The sequence below is a fragment of the Aptenodytes forsteri genome, unplaced genomic scaffold, assembly GCF_000699145.1.
Source record: "Aptenodytes forsteri isolate BGI_AS27 unplaced genomic scaffold, ASM69914v1 Scaffold86, whole genome shotgun sequence".
Classification (NCBI taxonomy): domain Eukaryota; kingdom Metazoa; phylum Chordata; class Aves; order Sphenisciformes; family Spheniscidae; genus Aptenodytes; species Aptenodytes forsteri.
This window is the reverse complement of record NW_008795715.1, coordinates 2,169,064-2,178,929: the sequence shown is the minus strand read 5'-3', so window position 1 is coordinate 2,178,929 and position 9,866 is coordinate 2,169,064. Positions and strand designations below refer to the sequence as shown.

The window sequence follows — 9,866 nt, the reverse complement described above, 5'->3', positions numbered from 1 at the left end:
AAGCCCGGGGGCCCGGGGGGGCCTTTGAGGGGGAAGAAGGCACTAGTGTGTGTGTGTGTGTATTTCTTATATATTTATATATAAATGTATACATACACGTGTATTCGTATATATTTGTATGTCTATATTTATGCACATACGTGTATTTTCTTAGCAGTGCTGCTCCCTGGGCCGTTCCCCGCTGTGCGGAGCACGGCGTGCTGAGATAACCCGCCCCTGGTCATCAGCAGCCCCTCGGGCGCAGCCCTGAGCCGTGTTTTGGTGCCCCGTCCTGGGACTCGTTCCCCTTTTTGCTTGGTCCCGGGGTGTCTCGGGCCGGGTGCTGCGAGGGCGTTCGCCTCCGGCGCGAGTAAAATTGTTTTTTCGGCACAAATAAGTGCCGCCAAGAAGTGGGATGTGATGCACGTGCCTGGGAACCGCCAGGGGATGTGGGACGAAGCGTCCCCTCGCTCGGCGGGGTTTGAGCACCGTTTCTTTGTGTTTCTCTGGAGCTGCTCTGCCCTGGTGCTGGCTAGGGGGGCTGAGCTCAAAATCAGCGTGGGGTTGTGCACTGGATGGGATGTGGTGCATCCCATCCCTCCTTGGTCACCCCTGCTCCTCTCAGCTCAGATTAAATTGCAAAGCCTTAGTTAAGGGGAAGAGAGACGCTTAGAGAGGCGGTGCAGGGAGGATGGTTAAGCTCATTCTGTCCCCTTTGGTGAGGAGGGGTTTGGGGCACGCTCCCCTGTTAACCAGGGAGGAATTTGGGGGTTATTCTCTGTCTTTAAACACCAGGCGCTTCTCCTGACGCACCTCATCTCTCCTAGGTCAGCATGATCCCGGGGCACGGGCCGGTGATCCAGTCGGTGCTGGGAACCTTCCTCACCTGGGGGCTGACAGCGGCTGGCTCGGCGCTGGTGTTCGTGTTTTCCAGCGGGCAGGTGGGTGCTGGGATCGTGTCCCCTGTCCCCGGGAGGCGAGCGGGGTCCGGGGCAGAGGGCTGCGCTGTGCTCGCGGGTGGGTTTGGCTGCCTGGTCCCAAGCGTGAGGGACTTGACATTGGCCCTGGGAGGTCCTGGGGCAGGAGGAGAAAAAATCCAGCTCGTTTCTCTCCTGTGCGTCAACACAGAAGAGGAGAAGGAAATCAAATTCTTGACCTCAGGCTGTGGTATGTGCTGTAGCGCAGCTCACGGTGTTCAGGAGATGGGGCAGAGCCGCAGGCAGGGCTCTGTGTTTGGAATAGCAGGTTCTCCTCCTGTAACCCGGTTTCTCTGGTGCAGGAACCGGGTCAGCCCGTGCTCAGAACAAGCAAAGTGCTGCTTAAGTCATCTTGTATTCCAAAATTAGAGGCCCTCCCTTGCTGTTGCGTTCATTGCCTGGATGAATTTATTATTTATGCCTCTCTCTTGTGATGATTTGTTCAGGAGTTTGTTGCAAAGTGAGATTCCCTTTGCAGTAGCACGTTGGTTTTCTTCTGGGGGAGGGCGATGTGCTAAAGAAGAAGAAGTGCACTGGGAGTTCAGTGGGCAGGATACGTGCTGGGTTACTGGAAGACTAATGGCGTTGTTTATAGCAGCCTGTTATTAGAGGATTCAAAGTCTTCCAGGGAGGGAAATGTAGGGCAGTGTGCACTGGGCAGGAGAGTTTCTGGTTTACCTTTCCATATCCTCAGAGCATTTTGGCGTGGGCGCTGGATGGGCCAAGCCCAGTCCGGGCAGCGTTGGTGGGTTGAGGGAGCCAGGATGCGCTGTAGGCTCTTGGTAATGGTGGGGTGCCATCACCCCACGATGGCGGGCTCCTCTGCGTGAGGAGCACGGCTCTCGCCTCAAAGCACAGAAATGACTTGGGTTGCAGAGATGGGGAGAAGAAAGTTATCTCAGCGTGGCAGCGGTGCAGCTGGCTTCCCCCCCTTTGCGTGGTTTGTGGCGTGGTTGCACTCCACTGCTTCTGCCAGGAGTAAATGGTGTGTTTTGTGTTTATTTGTTCTTTTTTTTTCTTTTGCAGAGGCGGATCCTAGATGGGAGCTTAGGCTTCGCTGCGGGGGTAAGTACAGCATCGTTCTACTCATCATCTCTGCCTGTGTTCTCCTGCCGACACCTCTGAAGCCCCACCACGCTTTGTTTGGTTGCCTGCTCGTGTTAGTGTTTCTTGGATAATTGCCTGAGGTGCAGGTGGGGCAGGGAAGAGCATGGTGCAGCGCCGGTCACGTCTTGTCATGTCTCGGTGCCTCTTTGGTGAGGGGGGAGGTGGCATGAGGAGGGTCATGAGGACGTCGAGCTGCCCACGCTGGATTTGGCTCTCTTGAGTTAAACTCTTCTCATTTCCTTGGGCTTCTGAATCATTCCTCCTGGAGCGCTGGTGTCCTGGAGGCTAACGTGCATAGCCTGCTTTGTGCTTCTCGCTCTCCTGTGGAGCGTGGGTGCTCTAAGCCCTTGAGAGAAGGGGGAATAAAGACACTGCAGCTCTAAATCAAGGGTGCACACTAAATCTGGGGCTTATTGCATCTTTCTTGAAGGAAGACATGAAACCGTGTGGCTTGAAATTGTGTTGGGGCTTGTGAATGTAGACCTTCTCCCGCTGCCCAGCTGCTGGGGTGATGGGGAGCAGGTGGAGGCTCATTCAGACTCGTTAAATCACGTTTGTTTTCCTTCAGGTGCTGGAGTGTGCCTGAGAGCCTGGGGAATGTGCTCTGGGTGGAAGGTGCATCTTCCCAGGGCGTGTGGCGGGTGCGCCAGGGCACAGGGATCTGCCAGGTTCTGCTCGCTGTGTCCCGGCTGTGTAGCTGGCACCTGGAGCGTGGGCGATGCTGCCGGGTTTTGGGGTGAACCACGAGCCCGGCAGCGCGGGTGGTCTGTCCTGCAGCGTGTAGTAATGTAGTGCTGAGGCTGCGCATGGAGTGCGGTTCCTTCCTCCCTGCGCACCCCCAGACACTGCGCCGCCGCCGATCAAGGCGAAATGTGACTGTTTGCAGCTGTGGAGATCACAGGTCTTCTGCTGTTCCTGGAGCCTGAAGCGAACCCGGCTGCACCGAGCAAGGGCCTGCCGTGGTGGGTGATGTGAAATGCTACAAAGCTGGGTTTGCTCCCTAGCAAGCTTTCCTGGAACGTGCCTGCGACTTGCTAATGATGTGAATAATCCAACTCGTCTGTTGTAGCGGATTCTCGGGCCGTCATTTATAAATGAATCACTTGTGTTAGGAGTTGCCTATTCTGGAGCTTTCCTCTGTGGTTTGATTTCTGAGCTGTTTTTCTCTGGGAGACACACCCTTGTCCCTGCAAGCCAAGCTGGAGCCACTTCTGTGGTTTTGGGGAGATGCTGCTGGGGACAGCGTGGGCTGGGCTGTCCCCCTCGCTGTGGCATCGCTGTCTCCCGAAGCAGCTGGTGCGACTGTCCTGCAGCTGGAGAGGTACCGGGGCATGGCGGGGTGTTTGCCCCGGCCGAGGGCTGGCTCGGGTGCTGCCCCGGCATGGCATGATGCTGTCCTTGCCATGGCCACCATGTCATCCTGCCTGGAGCACTGAGTCATCCCTGCGTGGCAGAGGTGTGGCTCGGCTGGTGAAGGAGAAGTCCTGCAAACATTTGCTTTTCCCCCAGCTTTTTTCAATTTGCTGTGCTTGGAGTAGGAAGGGGGAATTTTTTCTGGGGTTGCTGCAGTGTCTGGAGGGGAATGTCAGCGAGGAAACCCGTGGTGGCAGGTCCCGTTGGCAGAAGGTGCTGCCACATAAACCACCCACGAGCTGCAATTTGTGAAGGTTTCTAGGTTGCATTTATAGGCCTGAGCTGTCGAAGCTGGTGCTGGTTGGGGTGAGCTGTCTGTGTCACCCAGGGTCACTGCAGCCCTGCCCTGATGCTGCGTGGCCAGGACCAGCTCTTTCGGAGGAAGGTGTCGGAGATCCACAGGTGCTTGTGCCACCATTGCTTCTAGGGCCGCTGGGCTCGCTGGGAGCAGGTCCTTGCTTGGTGGTCGAGTCTTTGGGTGGCAGTGATGTGGCAAAAGCACCAGAGGTTGGAACTTTTATTTTCCTTTTTGCTCGGTTTGCTCCAGATGTGCCCGTAGCTCTCTGCCCTGTGTCTGACAAGGGGCTGGTGTATCCCCCTGCGAGGGCTGCGCTCGACCCCGCGCCTTGATGCTTCCCCTGTGCAGCTGCCCGGGGCTGAGGAGGGGGTTTGCTGGATGTTACCCCCCAGGCAACAGAATCCTCCTGAGTTTTTAGCAGAGTCTTTCTTTTCCCAGCCGGGCAGTGTTGTAATCGCTTGACTGGCAGTGTGACTGGCCGTGTCTCTATCTCATCCTTACCCGAAAGGGTTTAATATGAGATGTGTTTTCCTCCCTCTGCAGACAGGGAAGGTGCTAGTGATGTGTGTGCTTGGTGGCTTTGCGGAGAGTCCACGGAGAAGCTGGAGGAGAAACCACCTCCTGACCCAGCCCTTCAGGACAGCCCTTTGGCAGGAGGGACCGTGGCCGACGCGCGGCTCCCTGTGCGCAGGTGGAAGTGGGATGGTGGAGGTGGGACGTGATGCTGGAGCTAAGCAGGCTGCAAGCCTGAGGCTGGCTGTATCCGAGGGCGAAGCAATGGAGAGGGAACCCAGATGGGCTGTGAAATCCTCCTGGCTGTCTGGGATGAGGGGCCGTTCCTGCCTCATCCAGGCTTTGTGCTGCAAAACTGGTGTCGGGGGAACCTCGGGAGCAGCGTGGGCTCTCTGTGTTTTAGCAGGCTGGCTTTCTACAGGGGAAAAAGCAGGATGCGGAGCAGCCAGTTTTGAAACCTATTTGTACTGTTTTCTCTCTTTTCCTCCCTGTAAAAAGTGTTTCATCAGACAGTGGCGTTGCTCTGATCATGGACTACTTCTCTTGCTCTGAGGGATTTCTGTTTAAAACACCGTGTCTTTGATGTAGATCTCTTGCAGATACGTACAGGCTGTTTCTCTGAGCACTGGGGTAGAGAGAGGCAGAACTTTATCTCTGCTCTGAAATCTGGGCTGCTGGGTTTAATTAAGCTTCCCCTGTGCTCTGTCAGAGCCAGGAAACCTCCAGTTCCTGTGCTTTCGGAGGCAGGTATTGCTTCTAACCTTGCTGTTTTGGTGCTTAGCTCAGGATCCCTGGTAGTCATCTGGGTTCCAGGGAACATGCATGGTGCTCTCCGAGACCAGGATCGCTGGTGAAACAGGGTATAACGGATGGTTCTCTCTCCTGTTGGTAACCATTTGCCTGCTTGTCTTCTGGGAGCTTGCAAAGCAAAATAAAACCAGATTTAATTAAAAACTTCTCTACCGCTGCTGAGCCAGGAGGAGGACATGGGACACAGATGACCAGGTGACCTCGAGGAGGATGGTCCGGGATGCAGAGTGTTAGTCTGGGATCCAGAAAGCCGCAGCTCGCCACTGCCTTCGCTGCAGATGCGCCATCTGATCTAGGGGAGCTGGCGTAAGCCTGGGCACATGGTTAAATTGCCGTGCCCTGAGCTGGGGTGTGCCGGGAGAGCCGCCTGTGTGTGCTGGGAACATGCCGACTGCAAAGCAAAATCCCCTTTTGGCACGGCTCAAGCTGACCACGTCTGATGGCACAAGTGTCATCTCAGGCAAAGGGGACCCGTGCGGCTGGTTGCTGCGACGTGGTGGAGCTCAGCTTCTTCCAGCCCGGTACCTCTGCTCGGGTGTCTGAGTGTTTAGCTTCTCTCTGCCTCAGTTCCCTTTCTGGAAATCGTGGATAATAGAGGGTTTTGTATGCGAAAGCCTCTGAGGTGATGTGTTTCCATGGAGACAAGGCTTCGCTTGCTTGGGCATCTGATGTGGAATTCTGCCTTTTCTCTTAAATCTTCATATTCTTAAATAAGACCTTTTTTCCGATGTTCTCTGTTGTCTCTGTGTTATCCTGGAGGTGCTGTGCTCTCAGATGTCATAAACACTACATAAACACTAGTAGTGCTCCTTCCCTGCAGCCTCGCACGGCTATTCCTCTTACTGGGTCGTAGTTTGATTTCTTCTTCTGTCCCAGGTGAAGCAGAAAATGATAAAGACACGCTCCTTAAACTGCACCAGGCATGTCTGGTATTGAATATTCCCTTTCAGTACTGCTTAAAACAGCATCAGTAATTTACACGGGTCTACTGAGGCTGGTTCTCTTTGTTGGAGCCTTAATGAAGTCAAGCTAAAAGGTTTGGCAGGGAAAGTGTCCTGCCAGTCTCTCACCTTCCACTTTTCTTTCCTGTCCTGCCAAGGGGATCTCCTTTGCTTGTAAGCGGCTTGGGCTTTCTGATCTGCACGCCGTTAATGTGGCTGTTTCCCTTGAAGCTGCCGTTCTCATCTCGACGATCCCACAGGAGTGCGATGAGACGTTGCCGCTTGCAGCAGACAAGGCGAGAGGGCTTTAATTTTAACGCAGCGGTGTGATACCAGATTTAGATGTGCAGGGACTCTCCCCCTCGCCCTGGGGTCCAGCAGGGCCGGCTGTGGTTGGGGACGAAGATCATTGTCCTGTTTATTCTGTATTTACAGAATAAAAGCTCCTGTGCGGCTCTGAAGCTGCATGGGCTGAGCTGGGGCGGTGCTGGCTCCGCGGGGCGGGTGGGGGGGGAGTGTTGGCACCCCAGCATTTGGGAGGGCACCTGCACTGAGTCCCTGCTTGGAAAGAGATGCTGGTGCCCAGGGGTCAGCGATGGAGACCCATCAAGCCCTGGGAGAGGTGTTGGGGCATGGTGTGGCTATAAATCCTGCTGCCTGGCATGTTTCGAGGGTTTTCCATCAGCATGAGGACACAGGCCTGGATTCGGTCATTTCCCGTGGCACGAGGCAGTCGGGTTTTGAGCCTGGGTTTTGTCTCCAGTTATGCTGATGTATCCCAGGGAAGGGTTTGGGCTCCCTGCAACCTGGGGATGCTTTAGATACGCAGCTGCCTTCTGCGTGCTTTCTCCTCCCCCCATCAACCACAGCTTGTTTTCCCAAGAGCTGGTGGATTTACGGCGTTGTTCCATCTTGGCTCTGGAGCACGAAGCCTCTTTGCGAAAATGTCCAAATCCGGTTTGGCAGGAGGTGTGTGTCCCGGTGCCAGCGAGCCAGCACGCTGTGGGTCCCTGCTCCCCACCTTGGCTGAGCGGAGCGGGGCTGGTGCGAGGGGAAGGCTTTGTGCAGAAAATCGTACCCTCTGTCGAAGTGGCTTCATGTTTTATTGATCTGAGGAGAGCCCAGGCAGGCTTTTTCTCTTTCATTCCTGCCTTTGACACCAGCCTGCCCGGTGACATTGGTGAGGTTTGGGTTCCTGTCCCTGGCTGGACAATTACAAAGATTTGAAATAGAGTGTGGATTTTTTTTTTTTTTTGTTGCTTAAATCAGGTTGCTGGCAGAAATCCTCACCCTTTTGTTAGTTCATGAGCATCATCTGATGAATGCTCTGCTGAACCAGAGGGGTAAGTGCCAGGTCTGACGCTGAACAGGGTGGGCAGGAGCTAGCACCCTTGAGCAGGACCTTGGCTGCTCCCAGGCAAGCCCGTGTCCCTAAACCCACATCTGAGCTCAGAGATGGGCTGAGGGGAGGCACGGGGACATTGTCACTTCTGCTGGCTGCTGCAGGGCAATGACTTCCAGCTCCCCCACCAAGTGGGCTCAAGGGGTTTCTCTGCATGAAAGGGTGTAGGAATAAATCGCTCTTCCTTCCCAAGCAAGTGAAGGTGGTTGGTACAGCCCAGCAGTTTGCTCCTTCAGCTGGTGAGGCTGGGGTGGCTTAAAGCTCTGTCATCATCTTCCCCCGGAGCCTCTGTACAGCGAAGCCGGTGGGAGCTCCGTTGCTGACTTTGGTGGTGACGGGATCTGGAGGCTGAGCAGTGTCAGGCCTCTGTTTTCCGTGGGGAAATGATATCTTAACATAAGATGACAATATAATTCTGCAAAGCCTTTCCCTGTTGCTTGTGTTTCCATGTTGGGGTGTGTGGTTGTTTTTTAAAGGAGGTGGCATTTGAAATATGAAGTTTGACAGCCGTGGTTAAGCCTGACATGACAGCCTGCTTTCTTCTTACTCATAGCGAGCTGAGATTTACACAATCCCTCAGGGACTGGTGTCTACAGCAATAGGCATCTCGTTCCTTATTTGAAATATGAAGTTTGACAGCCGTGGTTAAGCCTGACATGACAGCCTGCTTTCTTCTTACTCATAGCGAGCTGAGATTTACACAATCCCTCAGGGACTGGTGTCTACAGCAATAGGCATCTTGTTCCTTCGTTTAAAATTATTTAAAATGTAATAGTTTGTTACGCACTTCTCTTCCGCAGGCGAATGCTCATGCCATGAGAGCAAGCTGAGCAGCATCTCTTCTGAGCATCCTGCAAATGAGACTTCACGCACGGGGTGCTCGGGGGGGGTGTGTGTTGCTGGACAGAGAGGTTGGGTCACCTTTCCTTGCAGCATCCCTCCTGCTGCTGTCTCTGGGCTTGCTTTGCTTGTTCTCGCTGGATCCCGGTCCCGTACCCCTTTCTCCATTGAAAGCTCCCCTTTGATATGCTTCCCTGCTCGCAGGCAGGGCTGGGAGAGAGCTCGGAGCATCGCCTTGTCCACCCTGCGGCAAGACGGACCCTGCCCACCTATGGCAGGGCAGTGGGTGCCACCGCTTCTCTGCCCTTGCTGGTACAGACCGTTTCCCAAAGCCTCATGCAGATCTCCACTGCGATTTTTAAGCCCATCTGTGCTGGTCTCGCTGACTTGCTTCCTCCCGGTGTGTGATGGGACCGGTCCCCAGAGCTGGTCACAGCTGAGCTCCCGCGGAGCTGAACGGCTGCAGGGAGAGAAACCGGGGCCAAGGCTGCTGCTGAGGGCGTTGCGCTGGGCTGATGACTTTTTAATTAACCCAGCCCAGTACGTCGGGCAGCAGAGGAAAGGAAGAGATAAGGTGATAAAATGCATGTTAATATTATGTTCTTTAATATAAGCTTGTGAAACTGGTGCCTTGCGTGGCTTTCTGTTCTCTACGCTGGGTAACACCCTGACCAACCAACCCTGAAGTCTGCCCTGCTTTGGGTTGGAGATCCCCAGAAATCCCAAGTTCTGTTTTAATATGGTCTTTTGGGTAGTTGTTCCTTCTCCCTCCCTGCTAAGCAGCAAGCAAGGAAAAAAAAGCACTCTGCTACTTGGAAGGTCTTTTTGCCTGGTGCAAACTGTGTTGGTGAAACACCACGGTAAGGCTTCGGCAGCGCTGGTCTGTGCTGGGAGCCGGTGTGTTGCTGTTCGGTATGGGAGCTTGTTCTCCTCCTAACCTGGGTGCTCTGGCTCGGACGCTGGGACAGGAGTGGCCCAAGCGTTGGTTCGTGCAGAAGCAGAGGAGTTGCAAAGCCCTCGTGCTGCGGTTGCCTTGGTCTGGGGTAGTGAGGCGGGGACCTTGGCAGCTAAACCGCAGCAGGCTTAAATCTGCGTAGCAAAGCCTTGGTGTGCCCTCAGTTAGCTCGGAGATGGCTCTTTGGCTCCAGGCATTATCCAGTATTTATTCTTTTCCTGCGTGAGACCAAGGCTGTGTTTCCTTCCTCCCCTGCCCGCTCTGTGGAGAAGCCCAGAGCTGGGTGCAGGATGGATGTGGTTCACTCCAGCTTTGGCAGGAGTGCGGTGGCCGGTGGGGTCATGGACCCGCTCCGGTTGCTGCAAAACACCCAAGGGGAGGGCGGTTTTCCTGCGCCGGTGCTGCTGCCGTTCCCGTTGGAAGGACCGTCGTGGCTGTGCTAATCCCACAGAAAATTGGCCTAATGAGCTCGTGTCGTTTGTTTGGACTTTTGAGCCAAGAAAAACACTCTTGGTGAAAATGAGGAAAAACCTCACTTCTCCATCCTTCACTGATTTGTTCTGTCGGGAAGCGGGTTTTGATGGCTCTGCTGGGTTGCAATGGCCACGCAGCTCGTGGGGCCGGGGACAGG

The 9,866-nt window shown here is 54.7% G+C and overlaps 1 protein-coding gene across 1 annotated transcript in view; it reads left to right on the top strand.

Moving 5' to 3' along the window:
- Positions 1-812: 812 nt before the first annotated feature.
- Positions 813-9,866, top strand: part of SLC39A11 (solute carrier family 39 member 11) — a 99,216-nt gene continuing 90,162 nt past the window's right edge. Inside the window, exons 1-2 of the mRNA XM_009283492.2 lie at positions 813-920; positions 1,983-2,021. Coding sequence (XP_009281767.1) covers positions 813-920; positions 1,983-2,021 — 147 coding nt within the window. The remainder of the gene's footprint in view (positions 921-1,982; positions 2,022-9,866) is intronic.